Raw genomic sequence first — 15,328 nt, forward strand, 5'->3', positions numbered from 1 at the left:
TGAGATGCAGGAACTTCTCTTACCAAGGAAATATAGCTTTCTTGTAGCCCTGACCATATTTTAATAGTGTTTAATACCAACAAATGTGAGTAGAGTGGATAAACCAGGATTAGTAAATCTCATTGGGTGGTATGCAATACATAGTTCCCCAATACACAAGTGTACCTCCCCCACAGCAAATAGCAGCACCGTAGACCTCAATCCTTACGAGCTCAAAATCTCAGAGAGCATTCACCTTGCAGATTTGGCCTTACTTGTCCTGATACACTGACCCTAATTAAGTTAATCATTATAGAATCTCTTCTAACACCGCATTCATCAGTCAGACTACAATGTGTAAACATAAGGTTTACCAAATGTCGGCTTTTCAGAGGTTTCAGATGAAGTTCAGAATAAACGCATATTTTGCTTTGGCCAAACACCTTTATCGTGTTCAAAGAAAAGTTGAATAATTAAAGATGGCATAAACTTATACTCAAGAAATCACATCATATGCATGAAAATTAAGAGTGCTCCTGCTGGCAGCCTTCTATTTTCTTTCTTTAATTAATTTAAGGTGATAAAAAAACAGTAATTGAAGAAACATGGGAACAAAATTGATTTATATGATTATTTTTAGGGATGTAATTTATGTTTACCTTTCTAAAAAACAACAATGAACTCTAGCTTTGAGTGAATGAAAGATCAACTATTTAGTGTTCACATGAATACAAACTATGCCTCTCAATACAACCACAGTGAATGGTCTAGTTGATGATTTAATGTGTTGTGCATTTTCAGGTATGAAAACTTTAGGTAAACTAAAATGTGCACACTGCAAAACGTGCCCATGAACATAATTGTACTTTTGCAAGAGTAGATAAATGAACTCAATTTTGTTTGACCATATCTAGAGTTATTCTTTAATTCCTTCTGTTCTTGCAGGTTTGCAAAAACCAGTTCCAGAATACATTGTTGATGTAGAATCGATGGATATCTTCCCTGTCGGCTGGTGTGAAGCCAATGGATATTCCTTAACCCCACCACAAAAAGCAGTGTGTAAGTACGCACTTGCCACACACGAATGTAAATGTTTGTGCCCGTTTGTATTTGGCACCGTTTAAGCTTCTTTGCAACCAATTTTACATTTCTGATGCATTCTGTAAATCATACTTAGGCCCCTCTGTGAATTGTAACGGAGGAACTGTGTCTGAAGTGGATTTATAATTATATTCAATGTCCTAAAGTGTTAGTGTGTTCTTATTGCTACTTTGTGGTTCTACATATTGATAATTCATACTCTATTTGACAAATTAATTAATAGGACCCGAAAGGGAGCACACAAAAAATGAAATCAGAGAACAAAAAGTTGTCGAAATCTTGTTAACAAGTATCAGCTCAATGCTTGTAACGACCTGGGCAAAGATAGAACACATTTTAGCTTCGGTGTCAGTTGCTTCAGATTTTCACTCTAAGCTAAAATGCTAAATTATTTGTTGAGCTTTTACTTATGTTTACAGAATTGCTGTGAAAATGCGTTCTTGACCCAATGACAGCGATTGCCCTATTCGCCATAGTTCGAACTTTAACAGTGAGTGATAGCTGTTAATCATACAACTTCATCTATCCAGATAACCGAAGGACTTCAGCGAACAGCATGTTCTGTGACCCCTTTCAGTCAATCTGTCCCTACCCGTTGCTGCACTTGAATTCTTCCATAACACCAGAAGCTGACATCAGTGAAATAGGTTAAGGACTGCCAATTTCACATCTTTTCTCAATTGTTCGATGTGTTCTGCATAAGCAATGCTCTTTTCTTTAACTATCAGAAGTATTATTTTAAATGGTCATTTTTTCTCCATATTTTCTTTCTTAGAAAGTATTTACCTTGATTTTATTTGTATTTACTGAAGTCAATGCTTTTCTCTCACTTGCCGACCAAAGTGGCACATAAGAAGAAATAATGTAATCATATGATTAGCGCCAAATGAACTCAACCAGATTCCATTTAAATAAAAATTAGAATCCTACTAACTCCACTATGAAGTCAGAGTGCCCAGAAAAAGAACTGACCTACTCATGTTATGATGTTTTTTTTAATGGGTGAAATAGTAGATGATATTTTAACAGTCATAAAAATGGAAAACGAGCCAATTAGACGAAGACAAATTAGACAATGAAAATTAAAAACTTAACATTTGGCAGCATTAGCAGTCCGTAATGGAAGTGCACTTTGTCAAAGTTATAGAAATAAGTGCCAATATCTTAGAAAACATTACCAAGTAAATAGTCTTTCATGGCACAACACTCTTTCATACACAATATATGTTGTATTTTATTCTACCAAAGCCCGAATTCTGTTACTTCCTCCGGAAAATGAATTCACGGCAGTAGATCGATTTCAATCTCGAATAGTTGTCTGAAATAATTCAAATTCTTCAGTATTGTTCTAATTTTAGGCAAGATAACAGATGGGGTATTGTGCTCCATTATTTGCAACAAGGCAGTGAGTATAACTATCTATAATCTGCTAACAATACTTATTATTTTTTTCTGGCGTATAAAATAGCTAAAATATTGCACCATACGGAGGGTGGTCATTTGATGGAATATTGTGTCAACTGGTGTAGTTTGTGCCAATCTTTAGAGCTGATCCTGATGTTTAAAATATTGTGCCAAATCTGCCAAATTTCAATAGGAGAGACACGTTTTCTTTGCAGGAGCATTCTGTGCATAGTATATACACAGCCCATGCCTTATCAGCACAAAATTGACTTATTTCCAAAATATTTAACCCTGATGAATATTCTTTATATTTAATGATTGTAACAAGTTCGGAAGTTTAATTTCTGCGTGATAATCTCTCCCACTGCAGCTGGTCATCAAGTGGATAAATATGAGGGGATTTAATATGTGAGACAATCAACGTTTTTTTTTTTTTTTTTTTGCGTAGCCTATACTCTTTTATTTTATTAGTTGATGCGTCCAAAACATTCAATAAATTCACATTTCTCAAACTAGTCAGAACAGGAACCGAAGGAGACACATAGCGTTTAGTAAATGAATTATAGATCTAAACCGGATTGTCGGTTCCTATACTTCACATGCATAGGAATGAACGAATTTGGCAAAATAGGTCTGTCTTTGCTAAAGCATGAGTCTGATAAAAAAAGAGGGTATTGATTTTAATGTACTTATTTGTGCATTGTTTATGATGTAAATGCAGCATATCACATGTGGAATAACAAAGCTGAATTTCATATTAATGGTATTAAAAGTTAATGATACACTCGGAAAGAATATTCTGCATTACACTTAGTCTTTGGGTGGTAAGATCCACAGCTTTCTGGTTGTTCTTGGGTTTAAAAAAAGCATAACTATTATGGTCATTAAAAAGAATGAAAATATGCCACTCCCTTTAAATCGACAAATTAAAAGAGGAGCCAGTTCCCAGCACAAATGCTTTTATGTTTCCACTGGGATACCGTATTGCATGAAACATTGTTATTCGGCAACTTTGCAGCTGTGTACAATATGTCTTGCTCAGGGAAAGGAGTGCTCACTATGCTGGCTGCGAGTTTATCTAGTTTAATACAGCTAACAAATTGCCTATTCAGAATAGTTTGATTATATGTCTTCCGAATATATATCTTTGTAATGGTATGTGGTGATGAAGCCATGTTGCCTATGTGTGGGTGCCTAACCTATGTAATGTTATTGTACATTTGCTACTAAAGTGTTTGGCAGGCCGAAAGGCATCCAATATTTTTCTCCCTAAAAATATCTGAACCTATAGTTTTATTATTTATGGTTTCTTGGCAAATATATCCTAAAGATTTCCAATCAATATCTGTTCTGGAGTGTGTTTGCTTGGATTACTCCTGCTTTTGTTTGTGGTAAATTACCTTGAAATACAGGCAGATAAATTTGCTGGAAGGCCTTTGATGTGAAGGCTATTGTTTCACCACACAGGTTGGCTTTGACATTATTTGATATATTATGAGGAGCAGTATTGCATCACTTTTCACAAAAATGTATTGATTAGTCAGTACAACATTGTTAAACTGCCTACAAATGGGCAGTTGTTGTTTCCTTAATTATTGTCGCTTGGTTCAAAAAGCATTCAGGACCCACCCAGGCTTCTAAGTGAGACAATTCACCAGAGGTCATAAAATATTCTATTCTACATTCTCATCCGTGCATCTAATGATAGTATGTGAATCCCTGTTATGTCACTATGCTTTTCCCAGCATAAATCAACTAAACCCTTGTCTAACACTTCGAGCGCCTGTTTAATGTATGGTTTATTTTAGCTACATTGACAATTAGTTGTATCTAAATTTGGGCTCTGTATGTAATTAAAATCTCCAACTATTATTAAATAGCCATTTTATTTGCCAATATTGCAAGCTGCTTTTGGTATGGGTAGGATTATCAGCTATCGCCTTTTTGACACTGATCATCATTTTAAGATATCCTTTGATGTCCACATTGACCATAACCCAGCTCCCTGACTAGTCATGAACTATCCACTGATTCTTCATGAGATGTATAGGAGAGGGCTATGACATATCTGCTTAGTCAAATATCTTGAGGCTTCTTAAAACTGTTCTTAAGAAGCAATAGCCTGCCTTTGGAGTTGAGAAAGTCACTCAGGGTGCTCTGAATATCATCAAGTCTGGCACATGAATATATATTTGTTATTTCTGATAACTCCTGAACCATTCATTCACTGTTCCTTTCCCTATATCACAATGTCCTTGAGATTTTCCTACTGGGATATATTTCTTAATTAAATAAGTTGTACTTCATTGTTTTGTTGTGTCTCCAAACTGTTATTTTTGACATTTCAGATATTCTGTTCTGTTTCACACCTGCAACAAAAGGACATTTGACTCATGATCATTTGAGTTTCTTGCACCTGATACTTTTTTTTATATATTATAATTGACACTCATGGGTGCAACCATTTCAAACACAATCTTTCCTTTTTCCATCTCATTCTCCTGTATACAGGGCGCTGATGTATAGTGATATTTTCCACAGAACAGTTGGAACGTGATACTTGTAGGAGATTCAATAGTAAGCCTTGATGATCATGCCTTGGGTCCTTCATTTTTGATACAAGTGTTTTATTAGATGTTGCTAGAGCTTGTAAGGTATTTGAAGGAAAGATAGTTTGCAGCAGGACACTGATTGGGTGGAGTAATAAGCAGGAGTGAGATGAACAGAACACACAATACTGCATGTATATTAAAATAAATGGTGTTATGAAGATGTGGCATAACTACTTCACATTTGAAGTGACTCAGTAAGCTTGTTTCAAGTACAGCATCATTAATTAATTATTTAATGGACTGCATCATTTAAACCTTCACATTTCAGAAATAATTTTCACCTGACATTAAGCATTCAGTCATTTTCAATTAAGCTACCACACTATCAAAGCAATCATTGTAAATTTAGGTGGTGTAAGAAATTGGGTTAAAGGTTGTGGGGGTGGAATCCGTCTGACGCAGAAACAATACTTGGCAGGGTTAAGTCACAAGCAAATCCTAAATTAACCTGTGTTCAAGCCTCCGGTAGTTAGGCACACAGCAGCCAGGCTTAGCGCAGAGGTGATGTGTTAAGTATATGTGCAACGCTTCAAACAGTAACACAGTGAGAACACCCCCACCAAAAAAGACCCCACACCAGATTGGGAAAAGTGAATACATCTTAATAAATAAAACAAGACCAAAACAAGAAAAGTCAAGTCAGTAGAACCAGAGATATGCAGAATTAAAGATTTCACTGAACATAGCGCCAAAAGTACAAAATGCCAACTGTGGATATCTGCGATAAATTCATCAGTTTAGACCAACTGCAATGGAGCACCAGCCAAATACCGGGACCCTGTTAGGCCCACTGTACAAGAGTACCTAAAATTCTGCTGGCTGTGTGTTGTGAGATACCTTGGCATGGATGCGTTGCTCATCCAAAGCTGTGGGAGGTCCAGGTAAGAGATGCATCATGTAGTGTCAGTACCGGTGAGCTGCGTGGTCCTGCACATTGTCGAGGAAGCCATTGACAAGAGAAGATTGTGATGTGAAGCCCAACATCAAGGATGTTTTGTGCACGGGCTTCTTCTGAAGAGACTGTGGGGTGATGCAAAGTCCTGCATTTTCATCAAGGCTGCTGTTGACAAAAGGCTTGCGATGCAAGGGTTTGCATCAGGGATGCGTCATGCAGCAGCAGTTCTGAGGAGGCTGCAGGATGTGAGTTTTCTGGGGAGTCCTTGTGCTGAGGCGATGTGTTGGTTCTGTTCAGAGTTGATCCTTGTAGCAGAAAAGAAGCATCAGTTCTGCTGGAACTACAGATAGTTTGGCAAAGCACCTTCATGCCCACTTCCTAGGGTCTGGGCCTGGGGTGGGACCACCTGGTAGGGTAGAACTCACAGTTGCAGAGTCCAGGTTCTGGTTACAAGATACAAGCCCTTGGAGTCACCTAGGTGGTCCTGGGTTCAGGTTTCAGGTCGAGTCCTTCTCAGTCATACATGAGGGCAGCAAGGAGCAGGTCAGCATAGCAGGCAGCAGTCCTTCAGGGCAGCAGTCCAGGAGAATAGTAGTTCTTTCAGTAGTACTTCTTCCTGACAGAGTCTTCACAGGCCCAAGTGTCTACTGAAGAGTTGGTGTCTGAGGTCCAGTATTTATACTTGGTGTCTCATTTGAAGTGTGCAGGTTTCCTGCCTCCCTGTTCCAGACTAACTACAGGGGGAATGCAATTGTTTTTGTGAACGCAGGACACAGCCTATCCATGTATAAGTGTATCCTCCCATCCTGCCAGTGATGGCCGATCCAGGCAGAACTAAGCTCTCTATTGTGTGTTGCTGTCTCAGAGGAATGCACAAAGACCAACTGCCAATCACCTATACAGAGCCAGGCTTTAAGCACTAAATGGCTAAGGCAAGAAAATGGTAACTTTGTAAAAGTTGCATTTTAAAAATTGTAACCAAAAATTTGACTTCAACATGAAAGAGGATTTCTCATTACAATTCAAAAGACACCAAACATGAACTGTTAACCTATTCCTTTTTGGAGGTTACAGCTTATTAAATGTAATAAGGTAACTTCATTGTTATCCTGTGGGAAAGGTAGACCTTGCAATAGTGAAAAACAAATGTAAGAGTTTTTCAATATCAGGACATGTAAAACTTGAAAGTACTAGTCCTGCTTTTCAAGTACATGGCACCCTACCCTGTGGACTGTTTAGGGCCTACCCTATGGGCTGACCTTTATATATAAAAAAGAAGATTAGGGCCTAGCAAAAGGTATATTTTGCCAGGTCAAAATGGGTACTTTAAAACTGTACACACAGGCTGCAGTGGTAGGCCTGAGACATGTTTAAAGAGCTACATAAGTGGGTGGCACAATAAGTGCCGCAAGTCCACTGGTAGGCTTTAATTTACAGATATTTACTAGGTACTTGTAAATAAATTAAATATGCCAATTGGCCACAGGCTAATGTTATAATGTTTTAAGGCTCGAGCACTTGCACTTGTTAAAGTGTACAGTGTCCTAGGACCAACAAAAACAAGATCAGAAAAATATGGAGGCATAAGGCAAACATTTTGGGGGAAGACCACCCTAAGGCTAACAGGTGGTGAATGAAGATCATGTTGTTGGCCTCAATCAGTAGCACGCAAGGGACAAGAAATCAAAGTAGAGAACCAAAAAGGTGGGCCCCACAAGTAGAGACACAGCATATTAGTTAGAAAAACTGCCCTCACCCACTACTAGTGGCATGCTTCATCATAGGGCTATGTGACACATTCCCAAGTTAGCCAATGTAAGGAATGGAATGGATCAAAATGGAGGGGGAACAAAAAACATAAAACGACAAACGGGGATCAGACATACAGAACATCACACTCAATTCAATTCAAAGGAGCTTTATTGCGGCTACAAGAGCCAAAAAAGCGAAAGCAATAATAAATACAAATAAATACACATAACGATAATTGCAAGTAAATATAATAATAAAAGGGAGTAAAAGATAAGAAAAAAAAGAAAAAAAAAGTGGAATAAAAATGGAATAAAATGGAGTAAAATGTGCTGCACAGGACGATGGGACAGTCTTATTTGGAGTCTTTATCCAGAAGGGTTTTCCCTCTAATAAGCCAACTAGCTCCGAGGAATTTGGCGACGGCGATCACTAGCGTTGGCCTAGTGTCTGATCTGAGGATTCGCAGGGCTAGCGCAGAGCTGCGGACTCCCAGAAGTCTGCATGCCGAGGCCAGCCATTTCCTACGGGGGGCGGTGTACGCGGGGCAGGTAAAAAGGACGTGAGGGAGATTCTCGACGGGGACTTTGCAAGCTGGGCATACGGTTGATTCATTGTGTGACCAGCTACTGATGAGAAGTCTTAATGGGAGTGTACCAATGCGGAGCTGGAAGTACAGTTTCCTTTCCCTTGGCACCGTGATTAGGTCCCAAAAAGCTTCGTACTTGCCTGACTCTTTTAGGTTGGCAAAGTCACAAGATAGTGTAGTGTGGAGTGCAGCCCTTGTGTCATCGTAATTTGCCATTTGCCAGTAGAGTTTCTTTAGTTCGCTTTTCGAGGGGAAGACTGACGTGGTTGGTGAGTTCCAGAGATCGTCGAGCCCAAGTGAGTGCAGTGAACCCTTGATGCATCGTAGCCAGGGGATTCTGTGAAGATGGTCAGCTTTTAGGATGACCTGGAGAGCTTCAGTGAAGATATCGAGCTCCGGAGTGGTCCAAAGACGCTGCCAGTACAGCAGAGGTCGCAGACGGGCTTTGTGTCCAATGCGTTTGATACTGAGATCCTTGAAAAGGGGGAACAGTGGGGTGCTTAGCGGGAGGGACACAAGGTTTCTTAGGAAGTTGTTTTCAACAGTGGTCACACTCAATAGTTAAAACTATCTCAAGTGAATCCATAATTAATCTTTATTGTGGGATTCACCGGATAGGATAAAAAAGATTAGAAAAATGGTGGTGATATAGGGATATAATCACCCCTTCACCCCAAATATCTGATTTAGGGTCAACATGTTTCAGCCATTTCTATCACCCATATGGATCGCTCTGCCTTCATCAGGACTATTGATCCCCTCAACATTAAATACCCTACCTGTTGTACACCAATTTTTGATAAACAGATGGGTTTGGGTTCAATTGTCCCCTTTTAGTACACACACTAAGGAATACCTACAAGGGAATACAAATACAAACACGTAAAAAAATGCTTAAAGACTACTTAATCCAAATATGGCCTCTTGCTCCCACGTATTTCTGTGCTTACAACCAGGGCTCCTTCGCCCCTTAGTAATACCATGAACTCCATGTACAGTCTCATCTCAAATCAGGAATTCATGCAAGCTGCAAAGGCATCCTAGTAAAACACTCATCACCCCATACAGTGACCCAGGAAGCAGGTTTCTCGATATATGTGAATATTTTCACTTACCGAGTTATCATTGTTTACTTCCAAAACCAAAGTTAGGTGGGAGCACCTCCCTGTAATCTAAATGTAGTTAGTGTAATTTCAAGAAGATCGTATACAGTGCAGCATACGAAGGCAGAAGAATAAAAATAAAACTAGACTGTTTCTGCATTGTCTACATGCTTACTAATGGTCGCCATATTGGGATACTGACACTAACCAACACTCTCAATAATGGTGGCCATCTTAGTAGTCTCTCTTTTCAGGGTTGATTGGTTCCGCATATTATATTTTTCTGCTGGTGCCTCACATATACAACCACTTAGTAAGTACACTTGGTGTTATTTCTCAAATGCCTTTCACAGTGCAGCATAAAAACCCGGTATCATAATTATAGTGGCCATCATTTGAAGTACAAAAACTTATCAAAAAATAAAAGCTGGCCTCAATCACCAGGGACAAACAAATGAAAGGCAGCAGACTACATGCACGAGACATTGGTATTTTGACCACAAGTTCCTGAAAGTTAAGTTGTGGATTTAAATTAAACCTTCAGGATTTGAGAAAGCTGACTTTCTATCAAAAGGATGTAGACATTTGGAGAATCCACTTAATATTGGACATTCTATTTTATTTTAGTTGGTTATCTTTTTTTTTGTCCTTATCCACCTCTCTTATTGTTTACCTTCGACCGCAGATCCTTCCGCTATGCAAGTGACTGTGTTCCTATCCTAGCTGGGGTTATTTGACTTATAAGTCTGATAAAAGAAATAACCATATTCCAACTGGTCCCAGGGTACGGTGAAATCATAGGACTCTGGGAGTATTTAAAAGGTAACGCTCCCCTCCAACCAATCCACAAGTGGATTTCAAAACGTTGGCCTTCTTTGAGACCTTGGTGAGGTGTCCATGCTCCACACCTCTCGTCTCTCAGCATAACCAATTGGCCCAGGTAGGGGTGTCAGTTGATACCCATTTCTTACATATCTCCCTCCTTGCCAACAAGATCAAGTAAACAACAACATCATTTTTCTTTTGTTGAGCTTGAGAGGGGGCTCTGCTATTCCATGTATAATAACTCAAAGGCTTAACTTGATTTCTATGTAGAGTATCTGTCTGATTGCCTTATATACCCTCTTCCACGAAGAGGTGATTGTTGTCTGCCCTTTCCAGCCCACATTTCTTACAGTACACCGGACTTTATTTTTCCAGCTTTGATAACTTGTCTTGGGAAAAGAAGGCTCTATGTAGAGAGAAGAGATGGTTCCTTTTCAAAGAGGTGGGTTTAACTACAGAGTAAAGTAAAAACAAAGATACTTGCCATAAATCCTGCATCTGCAGGTGTGACAAGCATCTTCCCCAAAGCTCCTCTGGCAGAATCGCCTTCCACGCTGTCCAAGATCAACCAATACTAACCAGAAAGCGCCCTCTTGTTGCCATCCCTTGACCAAATCCATTCTTTGAGTTCAGATAAGCTCCCCACCTCCTGCCTCTGATCCTGGGTCCACCCCTTGATCTGCCAGCCCTTAAATATTGGGATTCCGCAACGGGGGACCCCTTTGCGGTCCATCTTCTATAATTAATTTCCCATCTTGTACCAACTGCCCCAACCTCTCTAAGGCTGCAGCACTGATGGGAATTGCTAAACCATCCTTCAGACATTCAGGTGTGCCAGGGGAGCCCCAGATTGGTACATATTTACTATAATAAGGCAACTTTACTACTCGTCTAGTCTGCGCCCACACATAAGCCATTGTTTAGAGCACCTTAAGCCTCACTTCTTGAAAAACTTAATATCTTCAAACGTATATAAGAAGTGAGATTTACCACCCCTGACGTCTTTCAACATTTTCTCATACAAGCTCCCACTTGCTACTGTTTTCTTTAATAAACACTTGCAGTTATTCAATTGGAAGGCTCAAGCATATACCTGGAAGTTAGGCAGTGCTAACCCTCCGTTCTCCCATTTCCTTTGCAATTTCTTTCAAGAAATAAGTGGACTCTTGGATGTCCAGATGTGTTAGACTTTTCATACTTTGCGTGGTCTCCCTTAACTTTTTGCCTCTGTTTCACAGGTTGTTGATGAGTGCTGGCCTCTGTTTTTGCTGTTTTTGTTACTCTGGGCACTTTACCACGGCTAACCAGTGCTAAAGTGCAAGTGGTCCTTTACAAAATGTGTATGTAATTGGTTCATCCATGATTGGCATATTAGTCCCTAGTAGAGTGCACTAGAGGTGCCCAGGGCCTGTAAACCAAGTGCCACTAGTGGGCATGCAGCACTGGTTGTGCCACCCACCTAAGTAGATCTGTAATCATCTCTCAGACCTGCCACTGCAGTGTCTGTGTGTGCAGTTTTAACTGTAAATGTGACTTGCCAGGCCTATACCTTCCTTTTTCTTACATGTAAGGCACCCCTACGGTAGGTCCTAGGTAGCTCCAAGGGCAGGGTGTATGGTTAAGGTAGGACATCTAGTAATGTGTTTTATATGTCCTGAAAGTGAAATATTGCTAAATTCGTTTTTTCACTGTTGTAAGGCCTGTCCCTAACATGGGGGCTATCTTTAAATACGATTAAAGTGTAGATTCGCTTTGGGAGGAGATAGACATGTGAGTTTGGGGTCTCTGAGCTCACAATTTAAAAAATACATCTTTTAGTAAAGTTGATTTTAAGATTGTGTGTTTGACAATGCCACTTTTAGAAAGTGAGCAGTTTCTTGCTTATACCATTTCTGTGACTCTGTCTGTTTGTGGATTCCCTGTCTGGGTCAGTTTGACAGTTGGGCTGGTTGCACCTCTCACTAGACCGTGACACAAAGGAAGCTGGGGTGTAGCCTGCATATCCTGATAAGCCATCTGTGCTAGGAGGGAGGTGAAGAGTGGTTACTCACACCTGAAAGGGCTGTTCCTGCCCTCATACAATGCAGTCTCCAACCCCCTGGTGAGTGTCTGGAGACTGGCCTGGGCAAGGCAGGATTTCAAAATCAAGAGAGAATTTGCGTTGAAGTAGGCCTACTTCAAAGGAGAAAATAGGTATAAGAAAGGCACCCAAAACCACAGACTTTAAAACACTTCTGGAAACCAAGAGGAACCTCTGCCTGGAGAAGAGCTGAAGAGCTGAGGAAGAAGAGCTGCCCTGCCGGTCACTGTGCTTTGTGGAGCTATCCTGCAGTTGCTGCTTCTGCCTGTGCTAGAGGACAAAGACTGGACTTGTGTTGCCTTCCTTCTTGTGAAGATCTCCAAGGGCTTGATTTAGAGCTTGCCTCCTGTTATTTGAAGTCTCAGGGACAGCAAAGACTTCTCACAGCCAGCACCTGGAGTCTCTGGAGAGACTCCTACTCTGCCAAGTGGTGCCCATCCAGTTCTGGGACCCTGAAAGGGGAAGCTGGCAGCCCAACAGTAAGAAATCCACCCACAGAACGCCGTGCGGGGAAAAGATCGACGCAACTCTGATCCGCGGCTGAAAAATTGACGCGCCGCCGGCTTCGTGGCTGAAAATCGACACTCGCCTGCAACGCTGTGTGGTTTGGGATCATCGTGTGGCTGGATTTCTGACGCAAACACCTCTAAGCGTGTAACAACAACACAAGGCCTGTCTGGACCCAAGAGTGCTGACTGGATCAATGCCTCGCTTTCCTGCGGAGAGAAAAAATGACGTACGCCGACCCGACTATAGGAGAAACTACGCAAGGTCTCGCTGGTGAGTGAAATCGACGCATCGCAAGCCCTTTTTGATGCACACTCGCCCGTGCTGGGTTATTTTTGACGCACCCAAAGAACATTTTCACGCTAACAGTGTTAGCATTGTGTTTAAGATTCCATAAAGACTCTTTTTGCTTTTAATTGATAACTTGACTTGTGGATTGTGGATTTTTGTTGTTTTGGTCTTGTTTTGTTTAGATAAATATTGTCTATTTTTCAAAACCTTTGTTGTGTCATTTTGTAGTGTTTTCATTAAGTTACTGTGTGTGTTCGTACAAGTACTTTACACCTAGCACTCTGAAGTTAAGTCTACTGCTCGTGCCAAGCTACCAATCGGGTAAGCAGGGTTTAGCCGAGAATTATTCTCTTTTACCCTGACTAGAGTGAGGATCCTTGCTTGGACAGGGGGTAACCTGACTGCCAACCAAAGACCCCATTTCTAAAAAGATGAAAGAGGTTATACTACTTTGAAGTTTCCCAAACCATTCTTTCTTAAACACTTGGGGAAGTGTGTTGATAAGAAAAGTACATTTTGGCAGGATGATCATCTTGATTGAATTTAACCTGCCATGGATTGTTAAGGGTAAGTGGTACGAGCTGGCCAGAAGTAACTGTACTTCCTTCAGCATGTCCCTAAAATTTGTCTCTAGAATTTTTTTCCACATCCTGCACAATTTTGATACTAAGATATCTTGCTACCTTTTTTATACCTAAATTTGGTTCCTTTAAGTTCTAAGGTCATGGTCTCCATTTTGGAAGTGTTACCATCATAACCTGAAACTTTCCCAAAGTCCTGAACGATTCCTTCTATGGCTGGTAGTGGTTCTTGTATTTTAGCTGTGCACACCATCAAGTCATCTGTATAAAGGGAGATCTTTCCCCCCTCCTCTTGAACTTAAAGGGGCGGATCTTCTTTGCTTCCCTGAATTTCTGCGCCAGAGGTTCAATATATAAATTAAAAAGCAAGGGGGATAAGGGACAGCCCTGCCTCATTCCCCTCTGAATTTCAAATTCAGCAGAAGTACTCCTGTTAAATAGAACTTTGGCCATTTGGGAAGAGTACATTTTTTTAACCATACGCCTGAACTTCTCCCCTAAATTATTGGGTCTTAATATAACATTCAAGAAGGCCCAGTTTACCCTGTCAAAAGCCTTTGTTGCATCTAATGTGACAATACCTAGGGGGATCCATATGAGATAGCAAGTCTGATTGCAGTAATTAACTCATGTGTAAGCTCATGGAGAATTCTCCCCTTCACAAACCCATTCTGATCCTTATGTATCAAGGTCCCCGCCACCCGACGTAGGCCCTCATTATGAGTTTAGTGGTTCCCCTGAAAGATCGTCAAACTCGGGGGAAGGAGGAGGATGTCACCGCCATGGAGGACACATCCTCCCCAACGTATGACAGTGTTCCTGCCAAGCTGACCAGCAGGAATATTGTAATGCGCGGTTCCCACCGGGCTGCCCAGCAGGAACAGTACTACGATATAGCACCCTTGGAATACGCACTGTCTGCAAATCTGTCTTCCATTTCGATGCATTGTTCTAACTGGTCTTTATGATCATCCAACAATTTATTCAGCGATACCCTGCTTCTTCGGATACCACGACATTCTCTGAATACAATTCTGTGAAGAATTTAGCAAGTGGCATTGATATCATGAGAGTTTGAGGTGATGTGCCCAGATGTCTTGTCCTTTATCTCCTGGACCAAATTTCTATTCTGATCAGACCTGTCTTTCCATGCCAACTATGTCCCTGCATTTTCCCCATACTGGAAGTGGGGCAACTTACTTACCTCCCATCTTGCCTTGGCGCAAGCCTCCCCCACCAAGGAGACTTGTTTCCTTTTTGTTAGTATTTCATTTTCCACAGATCCTCTCTCTTCTACTGATAGCTGCTGGTTCAAAATTCTCCTTTCTAACCGAGCCAAGATTTCCTCCACTTCTCTTTTATACTGTCTGACCTTCCAAGCAGACACGCTGATCAACCTCCCCCTTATATATGCCTTAAAGGGATCCCAGAGTATGGGAGCCAGTGAAGACCTGGCATTCAAACTCAAAAAACACACTCAGCCTCCTCCTTCAAACGGTCCACTACTTCTAGATCCTACAATAGAGTCCTATCTAATGTCCACCATTTAAGCATCTGTTCTTGGGAGATTACCAAATCTAAATCTATGAAAGCGTAGTCCAACAAATGTGCC

The 15,328-nt window shown here is 40.8% G+C and overlaps 1 protein-coding gene across 3 annotated transcripts in view; it reads left to right on the top strand.

The window, feature by feature from the left end:
* Positions 1 to 15,328, top strand: part of SFMBT2 (Scm like with four mbt domains 2) — an 872,139-nt gene that overhangs the window by 662,377 nt on the left and 194,434 nt on the right. For all 3 annotated transcript variants that reach the window (XM_069229268.1, XM_069229271.1, XM_069229269.1), the window contains one exon: positions 925 to 1,038. In XM_069229268.1, the coding sequence (XP_069085369.1) occupies positions 925 to 1,038 (114 nt within the window). The remainder of the gene's footprint in view (positions 1 to 924; positions 1,039 to 15,328) is intronic.

This window comes from Pleurodeles waltl, chromosome 4_1 (assembly GCF_031143425.1).
Source record: "Pleurodeles waltl isolate 20211129_DDA chromosome 4_1, aPleWal1.hap1.20221129, whole genome shotgun sequence".
NCBI lineage: Eukaryota > Metazoa > Chordata > Amphibia > Caudata > Salamandridae > Pleurodeles > Pleurodeles waltl.